We start from the raw sequence: 14,098 nt of genomic DNA on the forward strand, positions 1-14,098 counted from the left end.
GGAAGGATCACCAAAATGTTCAGGAAATTGCCAAATAGAAGATGCCACATGCAGGATGGGTTAATTTTCTGAGGGAAAAAGAGTGGAGTGAATGCTTTGTATTTAGGAACCATAGGTTCAATCTCTAGCACCACAGAATTTCAGAGCACTGTACTCTGAATAGCCCATGGTCATCCTCCACATCTGAAATATTTGACCTTTAAAATCCTATTTGTTGGGGCTGGGGTGATAGCACAGGTGATAGTAGGGCGTTTGCCTTGCACGCGGCCAACCCGGGTTCGATTACCAGCATCCCATATGGTCCCCTGAGCACCCCCAGGAGTAATTCCTGAGTGCAGAGCCAGGAGTAACCCCTGAGCATTGCTGGGTGTGACCCAAAAAGAAAAAAAAATTATATTTGTTAGGGCCGGAGCGACAGTACAGTGAGTAGGGTGTCTGCCTTGCATGCAGCTGACCTGGGTTCAATCCCCAGCATTCCATATGGTCCCCTGAGCACTGCCAGGAGTAATTCTGAAGTGCAGAGCAAGGAATAATCCCTGTGCATTGCCAGGTGTGACCCAAAAAGAAACACACACACACACACACACACACACACACACACTAAAACCCTATTTGTTTTCATTGTTTTGTTTTGGTTTATTTTTGGAACACACCTGGCAGTATTAAGGGGTAACTCCTGGCTCTGCACTCAGGAATGATTTCTGGTGGTGCTCGGAGGACCATTCAGAATGCTGGGCATGTAATCTGGGTCAGTGGTGTGCAAGGCACAAGTGCCTTACTGCGGTACTATCTCTCTGGCCTCCCCAAATCCTATTTGTTTTAATAGTCCTAAAAGGATCATAGTTACAATCTGCATATATTTAAAAAATTTTAAGTTATTTTTCATGATCACAAATGATTTCTATAACTTTAAAACAGCAAACCAGTTACAAATGGGTAGGCCCCCTTTTTTTTCTGAGAAAAGGATGGCTTTCTTCCCCCACACCAGTAAATAATAAGACTACATCATTACAAATGAGAAAAATGTTTATTAAGTAAACAATAGTTGTCCCTTCACAGAATTTTACAGACTAGAACACGCCTAAAGACATTTACAGTTTCAACCATTACCACATTACATGGGATGCTTATTCTACAACTGGAAAGTTGCTGAAGTCTGTGACATTCCACTATAAATGTAAGTGTTGTTAAAAATGACAAATTGCTTGGTGATTATTTTGATAACCTCTTGAGCAGCAGCTCCTACAAGGAAAGGAGAAAAGGTTTTAGAAGTTTTAGAAGTTTTCTTTAAAACTACCATTTACTAACATTTGAACATTCTGAGTATCAATCACATCTGGATCTGCTTTCAAAACTTAATAATCTAGACAGCAAATGTCACAAGCAAGTATTACAATTGATCACAGAAGAGGGGCAGTTAGGCAGATAGGATGAGGGAAGGGAGACTCAATGAGGTGTTTTTGTTTGTTTGCTTGTTTTTGTTTTTATTGGGGGAGGATATACCCAGTGATAGTCAAAAAATCACAGAAATAATTCCTGGTGGTGCTCAGGAAAACATCTGGGGTGTTGGGGATCAAATTCAGGTTACCTGCTATACTATAGCTCTGGCCCTGACTCAAGGAGTCTTTAAGAACAAAATGGAAATTTTTTTTTTTGGGGGGGGGGGGGTCATACCCGGTGATGCACAGGGGTTATTCCTGGCTCATGCACTCATAAATTACTCCTAGAGGTGCTTGGGGGACCATATGGGATGTTGGGAATCGAACCTGGGCCGGCCGTGTGCAAGGCAAACGCCCTACCCGCTGTGCTACCGCTCCAGCCCCACAAAATGGAATTTTTAAGTTGGGCTTTTGACAGGTGAACTTTCTATAGGAAATAAGGACATTAAAGGCAAATGGTGTGAAGTTTCAAGGCGCAGGAACTCAAAGGGAGAAAAGTAAGCAAATGATTTTAAAATCAAGGACAGAAGTTTGTTTTTATTTTTTAAACAAAGCCCCCATTTTCTCTGATTTTTTTTCCTCCCTGTGGGTTTTTTGGCCACACCAGGTGCTCAGGAGTTACTCCTGACTATATTCATGGGACCATATGGAATATCAGGAACTGAACCCAGGTGAGCCACATGTAAGGCAAGCTCCCTACCCACTACACTATTGCTCCAGGCCCAAAACAGAGTTCTCTATCAAATGAAACATCCTGAACTAATTTTCTAAGGACATTATCATTATGTCATGTATTGGGAGGGGCAGAAGGTTGGAAAGAGATACATATGGCCATATTTATTTATTTATTTGGGCTGGAGTGATAGCACAGCGGGTAGGGTGTTTGCCTTACACACAACCAACATGGCCGACCCGAGTTCAATTCCTCCGCCCCTCTCGGACAGCCCGGCAAGCTACTGAGAGTATCTCGCCCACACGGCAAACCCTGGCAAGCTACCCGTGACGTATTCGATATGCCAAACAGCGTAACAACCAAGTCTCACAATGGAAACGTTACTGGGCCTGCTCGAGAAAATCGATGAACAACGGGAGGACAGTAACAGATTTATTTATTTATTTTGCTTTTTGGGTCACACCCAGCAATGCTCAGGGGACAATATGGGAAGCTGGGAATCGAACCCGGGTTGGTCACGTGGAAGGCAAACTCTCTACCTGTTGTGCTATCGCTCCAGCCCCCCCATGGCTTTGCTATGTAGAGATTAATCCCTCTTCACAAGATGACAACAGTGGAGAAATGAAAAGCAGAGTAACCAGCACTGGGGTGTGTGTGTGTGTGGGGGGAGTACTAAAATTATCTAAACTTGTAACATTCTGCTTTACCAACTTCCTAGTTAAAACTGAGAAAATAAAACTTCACAATAAAAATATGCACTTTACAAGAATCAATGAGTCTTCTCCACAGAACTTACCCCCTAAGAATGCAGCGATGGTGTGCGGCTCAGCAGCTCCGTACCGGCAACTGCAGAAAAGGAGAGACATGAACTTGGATTAATTGGGGCCAGGACAGATGTTATTTCTGGCCACACCCAACAATGCTCAGGGATGCTCTTAGCACTGCATAGGAACGACGAAGTGCCAGGATTCAAACCCAGGACTCCCATGTGTAATGTATATGCTCAGCCTGTTGAGCCATCTCTGTTGTCCACATGTTCTTTTTAAAATTTTAAGTTTTTGTGGTGATGGGGATTGACCCCAAGACTTCACACATGCCAGGTAGCACTCTACTGCTGAACCACATTCCCAGTTCCTATTATTTGATCTCCTTCATATTCTAAAGAAAAAAAAAGGGGGGGTCGTGAGAAGAGAGGAATGGATAAAGAAACTATGGTACATCTACATGGTGGAATACTACGCAGCAGTTAGGAAAACTGAAGTCATGAAATTTGCTTATAAATGGATGGACATGGAGAGTATCATGCCGAGTGGAATGAGTTAGAAGGAGAGGGACAGATATAGAATAACTGCATTCATTTGTGGTATGTAAAAAATATATTAGAAGACTTGGAGCTGGAGCAATAGCACAGCGGGTAAGGCGTTTGCCTTGCACGCAGCCTACCTGGGTTTGATCCCCAGCATCCCATATGGTACCCCGAGCACCGCCAGGGGTATTTCCTGAGTGTAGAGCCAGGAGTAACCCCTGAGCATTGCCTGGTGTGACCCAAAAAGCAAAAAAAAAAAAAAAAAAAAAAAAAAAAAGACTAATATCCAAGGCCAGGGAAAACAAGGGCTAGGAGGACTGGTCAATGGTTGGAATCAACCACAAGTGTGTGTGAGGTGGAGGGTAGGTAAGAGAGAGAAGAGACCAATATGACAATAATCAGAAATGATCACGCTGGACAAGTACCGGGTATTAAAAGTAAGTAAAAGGCTATATATGACAACCTTTCAGTATCTGTATTGCAAACCACAATGAGAGAAATATAGAGAAAGACAGAGAGAGAGAGAGAGAGAGAGAGAGAGAGAGAGAGAGAGAAGTGATTCAATTGAAGAAAAAAAAGCACAGGGGCTAGAGTGATAGTGCAGTAGGTAGGGCGTTTGCCTTGCATGCAGCTGACCCAGGTTCAATCCCCATTATCCCATATGGCCCCCAGGAATGGTTCAATCCCAGGTATCCCAAATGAGTACCTGCAGGAATGGTTCCTGAGTGCAGAGCCAGGAGTGACCCCTGAGTATTGTCAGGTGTGGCCCCAAAACAAAAAACATTTAAAAAAAAAAACCCCTCCAAACTCACAATTCGTGGATATAATCATCTTTCACCATTATAGATAATCCATATTCCTGAAGGAAACTGTTGAGACAAGCCTTCAATTTCCCTATATCTTCTTCAACTTGATAGTTAGAAACCCCTAAAAAATATGTAATTTTCAATGAAACAAATGCTATTCAAAATTAATGGTAACACCTCTTTTATTATTTAATCCAACATTAGGTAGTCTAGTCAAAGAATAAAACTGAAGAACAAAAATAATGAGATGCACAAGACCAATATTTGCAAATATCATAAGCCTGTAATAATTAAAGTAACCACCTAAAACCTATAGGAGTTTAATGAATCTGCTTTTGATCATTGCTCCACACTTGATATTCACAGAGTATTTGGCATACATTAGTGCTCAATTACTAACTGCATAAAAGAATTGGATGAATGAGAAAGTAATGTCCTGTTTACTATTCATAAAAACAATAGTACTGGGGCTGGAGAGATAGCACAGCGGGTAGGGCATTTGCCTTGTACGCGGCCGACCTGGGTTCGATTCCCAGCATCCCATATGGTCGGTTCCCTGAGCACTGCCAGGAGTAACTCCTGAGTGCAGAGCCAGGAGTAACCCCTGTGCATCGTCAGGTGTGACCCAAAAAGCAAAAAAAAAAAAAAAAAAAGATAGTACTATCCATTTTGAGACTGAATGACAAAGATTATTATGAACAATTATTATAAACTTACAATACATAATATTCAGAGTATTTAATAGATGTTAGTCACCATATTAATTCTCATGACAACTCATTATCCCCATTTTACAGAAGACTAAGGCACAAAGTTACTCCTTGAGTTACTTTTCTTATTAATAATCACTACCCTTTATTTTCAAAGTGCCTGGCAGTATTATTATATAACATGCTATCATACGTCACAGGGCTGGAGCGAGAGTAGGGCGTTTGCCTTGCGCGCAGCCAGCCCGGCTGAGGTGAGTTCGATTCCTCTGCCCCTCTCGGAGAGCTCGCTCGGCAAGCTACCGAGAGTATCTCGTCCACACAGCAAAGCCTGGCAAGCTCCCCGTGATGTATTCAACATGCCAAACACAGTAACAAGTCTCAAAAAAGGGGGACGTTACTGGGCCCGCTCAAGAAAATCGATGAACAACGGGAGGACAGTGACAGTCACATATGTCACATAAGCCATTTCATAAATAACTGAGATTTGGAGTGGAATAGTGATGCATTCAAAGTCACACAGGTAGGAAGTGACAGAGCTTGGTTATGAACCAGAAAAACTCTGTGCTCCTGGGGTAGTTAGTATCCCAAGATGGCTCCCTGATGAAAAGTGGTTTGTGCCCTCATGCACTCTCCTCTCTTACTCTGAACTGGCTCTGTGAACTCTGTGAGTTCACACACAAAACAGTGATACTATGTAAATTTTATTTTTGTTTGGGAGACATACTCAGCTATGCTCAGAGATTACTCCTGGCCTACTCCTGGCTCTGTGTTCAGGGATCACTTTGGGCAGGCTTGGGGGACAATATGGGGTGTGAAGGATCAAGCCTGGGTCTGCTGAGTGCAAGACAAGCACTTTACCCTTGTACTATCTCTCAGGTCCTGTGAAGACTTGTTTTAAACCACTAAATTCTGGTATAATTTATAATTCAAATACATGTTAGTGAATAGGTTATTACCAAGTTCACACCCTGTAAAAGTTCTCTGCACTATTTACTAACTTTGTTTACCCACTTTACCACTCAGCAGTGTAACAACTGGTGGAAGCCAATGAGCGTGCAACATGGTGCATCATTAATCTTTTTCTTTTTTTTAATTTTTGGGTCACACCTGGCGATGCGCAGGGGTTACTCCTGGCTCTGCACTCAGGAATTACTCCTGACGGTGCTCGGGGGACATATGGAATGTTGGGAATCGAACCCGGGTCAGCTGCATGCAAGGCAAATGCCCTATCCACTGTGCTATTGCTCCAGCCCCCATTAATCTTTACAGTACAGGAGCCATACAGTCAGCTTCTTACAGAGCACCTGGCACCACTCTGAGCCCTAATATAAAGTGGGCTTCGTGTGATAGTGGCAGTCCAGGCAGGGACGTTAGTTACAGCTGGAAGTCAGGTGTCTATTCAGTTGCTGTGATGAACACCTTAATCTGGAGGGTTCATAACAAATTTATTTCTTACTGTTCTAACAGCTGGGAAGACCAAGATAAAAATGCAGCAGATTTGGTGTGCTGTGAGGCCCCTTTCTGGTTCAGAGAGGACAGTCTGCATTGCTCTGGCCTCCACAGTGCTGTCAGGCCAGAGGGATTCTTTGGGACCTCTGTTATAAGGCAGTAACCTGCTTTCATTCCTGAATTTGGGGTGCAGGCGCCAAGTTTTGGCCTGTAGTAAAGGTGAAAATGAAGCAGTAAATAGAAGGTGGTACGTTTCTTTAAAGGGCCGGAGCGATAGCATAGCGGGTAGGCGTTTTCCTTGCACGTGGCTGACCTGGGTTCAATACCTCCGCCCCTCTCAGCGAGCCCAGCAAGCTACTGAGAGTATTCCGCTTGCATGGCAAAGCCTGGCAAGCTACCTGTGACGTATTCAATATGCCAAACACAGTAACAAGTCTCACAATGGAGATGTTACTAGTGCCTGCTGGAGAAAATCAATGAACAACAGGAGGACAGTGCTACACTGCAGTGCTACATGTTAATGAAATAATATAAATAGAGCAATAAATATTTTTTTAATTCTTTTTTCTTTAGGGGGGGTGGCACACCCAGAGGTGCTCAGATGAAACTACAGGTTTTATGAAATGCCTAAAAGGTGTTGCTATGCAATAATCCCGAGGAATTAAAAAGATCTTTATCAAAATATTCTGAACAACTGTTTATCTCTGAGATTATGCCAACTTCCTAATTACTACATTTGCAAATAAGACAAAAATAGATACTAAGCAAAGAAATTCCTACTTCCTCTGAGTTGAAAAGTCACTGGCATACTTTTCATGACCAGCTAAACTCAGTATGAGTCTTAGAGGCTACAAAAGTGACAGAGTTTTCTTCTATATGCAGTCAATGAACATTTCCTCTAGTAGTTCAGAATCAATGACTATTTGCAAATAGTTAAATATAGAGACACCTGATAGTTTCTCACTGAGAGATGAACTAGGTATAAACTGTTTACAAGATAAAAAATTCAAGAACCACAACTATGAATACTGGGATGAAAGACTTTATGATTCAATCCCACTGCTTATTCAAGATCTTATGATATTTGATACTTTTATTGCTTGATAACATATTCTTACCTGGATATCTACCATGTTGTTTATAAAATCTGTCAACGGCCCGTAACATTAAGTATAATACTATTTCATTATCTGGATTGTCCATGCTGGAAACTGAAATGAAAAAACTTTTCAGTGAAATTTGGGTTATTCATGATATAAAAACTTAATGGGGGAATAAATTTAATATGTACTTAAGTTTCGTGATACAAGAAATTTTTAATACAAAATTTAAATATTTTGTGACAATAACAGTAAAATAAATGAAACATTAAGCAGAACCCTAGTGATCTTATGATTATTAGTCATATCTCTACTAAACTACTACAAACATGCTGGCTTCACACAACTGACTCAGGAACATAAATATGATTTTATGTGTGTTAAGTTTATATTTTAAAATTATAAACACCAGAGTAAGTTAATAACATCTGGAGTATATATTTTTACATTATTCTTTATTATCACTGTACACTCAACAGTATTATGCAAAAACTTTTATGTATTTATTTTGTTTGGGGAGACTACACTCAACTGTGCTTAGGAATCACAACTGGCATGCTGGGGGACCAAATGGGGGGAGGGTACTGAAGCTTGGTCAGCTGCCTGCAAAACAAGTACCCTATCCACTATCCTCTCTCTCCAGCCCCACCAATCTACCTTTAGAGTTAGCTAGAGCCAAGGACATCTCAGGGTTCCCAGGACACCACCAAATGTAGTGTGAGTGATCCAAGAGCACTGGCCCAGACAGCACTGCATTAACTCAGAACTAAAGCCAGAGTCACCACACTGAGCACTGTAGGGAGGGGTGTGGGTACAGTCCTTATTAAAAAATACCAATCAATTAAAAAAAAACCCTCAAATCAGTAGCCCAATGGCCAGGCATGTGGCTTAGGTGTACAGAACACACCTTGCATAGGTTAGGTTCCATCACCAACACATGCCCCATCCACAGCACTGCTGGGTGTGGCTGCCACAATAACAAATGTTCTTAAAAATTAATTGCCCTGCCCCAGCTCCGCCTACTCCAGATGAACCGCTGTAAGAAAAACCCAGGTACTCGGACTGAAGACACCAGGCCACATGACAGCTTTCCTTCCCTTCTCCCCGCGCCCTCAGATCCTGGTCAACACGCCCACTAACTGTCTCCCTGACGTTTAAGCGCGTCACTGGCCTTGATTCAGAGACTGAGCAGTGAATTCCAAAGACAGAGGCTCAAAAGAATCTCAAAATGGATTAGCTCTCTACAGAGATGTCTCCAGACCCCAATCATTTACGATTTTAGAATTCCAGAAGTGCACAGCCGTGAACTCTCATGACATTCATAAGCATTAGAAAATAAATTATCTAGCATCTGCCTGTGGCAGGCAGACTTGAACAGTGGTGGGAAGGTGTAATGGTGGTGGGACTGGTGTTGAAAAATTGAATGTAATCAGTTAATGTGAATAACCTTATCGTCTTGCATCAAAAAGATAATTATACATACTAATTTCATCCTTGTTAACTGTATTCAAGCCATATTCTTCAGCCAAGGATCGACATCTGACCACTCGAAGAAATGCAGAATTGCTGCCTAAAAAGAAGACATGTAAGGAAATGGTTGAGAAACTAACATTCTGAGTCACAGGCTACTCTTATTTTTTTTTTTACAGGCTACTCTTAAGGAGAGGAAATTTTGTATAGGCACAAAGACATGGTAATATTTAAAAACACCTTCTCTTTGGCTCCAGGTTAGCAGAGTAGACACTACAACACGTCCCCTATTTTAACTTCACATCCTTCACACTACCCAGTTCTGAATAAAGTAGGTGAGGGTATCTCTCTCTGAGCCTCAGAGCAGTCTCACTGTAAGATTCCTGATAGGATACAATGAATAATAGTTCTTGTTATTGTTATAGTCTTCCTAAGGGAGACTATGGCATACATTGTGCTTTTAGTATATAAACCTTAAAAAAAAACTTTATTTGCGTCAAGAATGTGGCTCAAGTGGTAAAACAGACCATGTATATGCAAGGTCTTGGGTTTAATCTCTGGCAGCACATTACTTTTCACAGTACCAACACGTGTGACCTCCTCAATGATTAAAAAACTATCCTATGGTGGACAATTTCAAACAGTCCTGCTATAGTAGACAGACCAGCAACCAGGTGTTAATCTTGTGTTATATACTCCACTAGCACACACATTAATGCTGAATCAAGATTCAAGAGTAGTAGTGGAACAAAATATAAAAAGTAAGCCAAACAAGTACTGTGCAAGAGTAGTGAGAGGGAGAAGTCAGATATTTTAAGGATAGGGAAGAGGGAAAGTAAAATTTCTGCAAAAACTGTGGTTAGTAACTACAGTGAAGTCTCAAGACCTGCAAAATAGAATTTTCATTTTTAAGTTGACTCTTAAAATAAGAAAATGCTTTGGTTCATCTGATGTTATTAAGAAGACCCCAGAAATTAATTATTCTCAAAATAGATGACAAAATCCTGAATTTTATTAGTCATCTAATGTGACTTTGACTGTACTTTCAGTGTTCAGGTAAAAATTTTCTATTTATAAACTGAAAATAATTCTACACAAATGAGAGCTTTCAACTGACTTTATGTCTTTGTATTGTCATAGAGACACTCTAATTCACTCTTATAATACCCCTTTTACTATAAAGGAAAAGAAAAAGGAAACCTTGTCCAATAAATAGGTATATCTGCACCATTAAGACCATGCACAAAATTTGAATTCACTCATTTAAAATTCCTGAGACTATAAATAAAGGAAAACCAAATTTCTGGGAACCTTTTCAGTGGCACAGTTTATCAAACAAAATAAATTAATTCAAAGGGACTTACAGAGTAATTTTAATTCTTTCTCTGAAATGGACTCTGGTGCCTGTAAAGAGATAAATACACGTTTTGCTGTGGTTTAAAAGAGAAGATGAATAGCAGGTACGGCACAAAGCTAATCACTGCGAGATGGGGAAGCTTTCTTTCTCCAAATGCTGGGACATCCCCCCAAGAGGACCTTATTTCCGGATAACGGCTTTCTCCTTAGGCACACCTCTGAGGCTCCTGAGTGTGCACGGGGCCAGTGCTCCCCACTTGGTCTCTGAACCTGTTCTAGTCGGGATTATGTGCTCAGGTCTCTGGAGCTCAAAAAGCCCAGCAACTTACCTGGCCTATAGACTGCAGCAGTTTTGCAGCGTGATGGCCCACAGCGTCAGCATCTTTCTTTGCTTTTTCACGGTAACTGGAAAACAAGATTTCCTTTCTATGAAAGAAATACGTGCCTGACAACATACAAAATGTGAAAACGTCATGGAATGCAACTAGTCGCACCTAGTGTTTGGTTTGGTTTGGGACCTCCTAGCTGAGCAAGCTCGAGCCGGGGTGCTTAGGATCACTCCTGCAGTACTCAAGGGACATGAGGCGCTGATGATCAAAGCTAGGCCTCCCATATGCAAAGCATTAGCACTGGGGGATCTTCCCAGGGTTGTCAATAAACTCTAATACTGAGCACTTTCTCTACTTAACATATCCAATCTAAACACTATTAGAAGACCCTGATAAAATGTTACTGAAGAATATGCTTTATCTCCTTGAAGTCAGGTCTAAGGAAAGTTAAATGTATTTTAGAGTCCATGTGCAAATTCACATGAAACCTCCTGTAAGTCTATATTATCAGCCGCCAAAGATACATTCCATGTGAGGTCATATTTTTTTGTATTACAAATCAGCTTTTCCCAAGTTTTAAAAACCTTCTTTACGCTAGGACAACAAAAAAGAAAATTGCTGAAGAGTGACTAAGCAGAACAGTATAATCAGTCCCGGGAAACAGAACTTCTTTCTGTGTGATATAAACAAACAACAAAGGTTGTTTGCCTCTAAACAACCAAGCCAGGCACTTAATTATCAGCACAGTGCCGAAACTAAACAAGGGCACTGAGAGTCATTCTGAGAGAGTCCACTTTGTTTTGAGTAGCAACCTGGAGAGCAAGTGTCTACTACCATGAAGTTATAGAACACTAATGTCAAAAAAAAAAAAAACTGATCAAGAGGCTGAAACAATAGTACAGCGTGTAGGCACCTGCCTTGTATGCGGCCAACCCTGAGTTCAGTCCCTACCATCCCGTATGGTCCCCTAGCCACCATCATGAGTAATTTCTGAGCACAAAGCCAAGATTAACCCCTGAGCATCACCAATTGTGGCTCAAATACAAAAAAAAAAAAAAAAAAAAAAAAAAAAGAGGTGGGGGATCAAAACTAAAGTCTTTGGCTCAGGAGATAGTATAGAGGCTAAGGTTCTTGTCCGGCAGATACCTGACGGGGAGTTTGAGACCCAGCCAGCAAAAATTTTCTTGAGCATCAGAAGTAATCCCTGAGTACCACAAGGTGTGGCCCCCTTCCCTCACCCCACCAAAAATAAACAAAAAAGCAAACAAAAACAACTACCTAAAAACTACAGACTTGAAAGTTTTAAAAGAGAACAGGGCCATCCTGGTTCTGCCATTTACCAATTGTTTGATCCTGATTAAATTGCCTTTCTGGGCCTATCTTTTCACCTGTAAAATGGAAGAACAGTTTCTCTTCTCACAGAGTTGTGGTGCAGAATAATTTCATCACTACACTAAGCAGTTTGTAGCATGGAGTTCAAATGTAATTTTTCAAAGAAATAGACAAATTACTCCTAACATTCATATGGAGTAAACCTCCACAAAGAGCTAAAGCAATCCTTGGGGAAAAGAAGATGGAAGGCATCATCTTCATCAACTTCAAACTGTACTCTAAAGCAGTAGTAATTAAAACAGCATGGTATTGGAATAGAAACAGAACTGCAGACCAATGGAATGGAATTGAATATTCTGACACAGACTCTCAAATATATGATCACTTAATCTTTGATAAAGGAGCAAGAAATGTGAAGTGGAGCAAGGAAAGCCTCTTCAACAAGTGGTGTTAGGAAAACTGGACAGCTACATGCAAAAAAAATAAACTCAGACCTCTGTCTAAAGCCAAGCACAAAAGTCAGATCAAAATGGATTAAAAATCTCAATATCAGACCTGAAGCCATAAGGTACAAGGAAGAAAAGCAGAACCTTTCTTGATATTGAATCTAAAAGCATCTTTAACACCACTGACCAACCAAGTGGAAACAAAGCTAAATAAGACTACATTAAAGTAAGAAGCTTCTGTACCTCAAAAGAAACAGTGACCAAAATACAGAGCGAGCCCACAGAACGGGAAAAAAAAATTTACCCAATACCCATCAGATAAGGGGGTAATATTCAGGATATACAAGACACTGGTAGAACTTTATAAGAAAAAAACTTCCAACCCCATCAAAAAATGGGGAGACGAACAGAAACATTCTCAAAATAGAAATACAAATGGCCAAAAGACACATGAAAAAATGCTCTACATCGACAATCATCAAAGAGATGAAATCAAAACAACAATAAGATATCATCTTATACCATAGAAACTGGCACACATCCAAAAGAACAAAAGTAAGCGGTGTTGGCATGGATGTGGGGAGAAAGGGACTCTCCTAATCACTGTTGGGGGAATGCTGACTGGCCCAGCTTTTTTTGGAAAACAATATAGACGTTTCTCAAAAAACTAGAAATTGAACTTCCATATGACCCAGCAATACCACTTCAATATATCCCAAGTATGCAAAAAAGCACAGTAGAAATGAAATCTGCACTTGTATATTTATTGCAGCACTGTTCAAATAGCCAGAATATGGAAACAACTCAAGTGCCCGAGAATAGATGACTGGTTAAAGAAACTTTGGTACATCTACACAATGGAATACTATGCAGCTGTTAGGAAAGATGAAGTCATGAAATTTGCTTATAAGTGGATGAATACTGAGACTATCATGCTAACTGTAATGAGTCAGAAAGAGAGAGAAAGACATAGAATGACTGCAGTTATTTGTGGAATACAGAAAACATAATATGAAACTAACACCCAAGGACAATAGAGACAAGGGCCAAGAGGCTCACTCCACAGATTAGAAGCCTGCCTCATGTGGAAGAGAAGGCAGTTGGGATGCAGAAGGGACCACTAAGTCAATGATGGTTGGAGGGATTGCTCGGGATGGGAGATGTGTGCTGAAAGTAGTCTAAAGATCAAACATGACAGCCACTCAGTGTCTGTACTGCAAACCACGATGCCCAAAAGTAGAGAGAAAGAAGGAAGGTACCTGCCACAGAGGCAGGGGGGCAGGGGGTGAGGGTACACTGGTGGTGGAAAATGCGCACTGGTGGAGGGATGGGTAGTCCATCATTGTATGACTGAAACTCAATCATGAAAGTTTTGTAAATGTATCCCACAGTGATTCAGTTAAAAAATAAAGAGTTCAAATATTAGGTTTCACCATTTAACAAAAAAAAAAAAAATTGTCCCTGGGCTAGACAGGTACAGCAGGTAAGGCTAGGGCCTTACAGCAAGCAAGGCTAGTCTGTCAATTCCCAGCACCATCAGTAGTGATCCCTGAGTGCAGAGCCAGAAGCAAGCCCTGAGAACTGCCAGATGTACCTAAAAACAAACAAAAAGATTCTGCCCCCTATATGGGAACTCTTTATTTCCCACCCTTCACTAAAATTTGCTATGAAATCCCTTGTAA

At 41.0% G+C, this 14,098-nt stretch overlaps 1 protein-coding gene across 1 annotated transcript in view; it reads right to left on the minus strand.

The window, feature by feature from the left end:
- Nucleotides 1–1,008: 1,008 nt before the first annotated feature.
- NAE1 (NEDD8 activating enzyme E1 subunit 1) overlaps nucleotides 1,009–14,098 on the minus strand; it is a 33,706-nt gene continuing 20,616 nt past the window's right edge. Inside the window, exons 14-20 of the mRNA XM_056136042.1 lie at nucleotides 10,639–10,714; nucleotides 10,318–10,357; nucleotides 8,967–9,053; nucleotides 7,502–7,594; nucleotides 4,231–4,345; nucleotides 2,909–2,958; nucleotides 1,009–1,242 (exon numbers count right to left, since the gene is read on the minus strand). Of these exons, the coding sequence (XP_055992017.1) occupies nucleotides 1,133–1,242; nucleotides 2,909–2,958; nucleotides 4,231–4,345; nucleotides 7,502–7,594; nucleotides 8,967–9,053; nucleotides 10,318–10,357; nucleotides 10,639–10,714 (571 nt within the window). The 3' untranslated portion in view covers nucleotides 1,009–1,132. The remainder of the gene's footprint in view (nucleotides 1,243–2,908; nucleotides 2,959–4,230; nucleotides 4,346–7,501; nucleotides 7,595–8,966; nucleotides 9,054–10,317; nucleotides 10,358–10,638; nucleotides 10,715–14,098) is intronic.

The sequence above is a fragment of the Sorex fumeus genome, unplaced genomic scaffold (assembly GCF_029834395.1).
Source record: "Sorex fumeus unplaced genomic scaffold, SorFum_2.1 ptg000122l, whole genome shotgun sequence".
NCBI lineage: Eukaryota > Metazoa > Chordata > Mammalia > Eulipotyphla > Soricidae > Sorex > Sorex fumeus.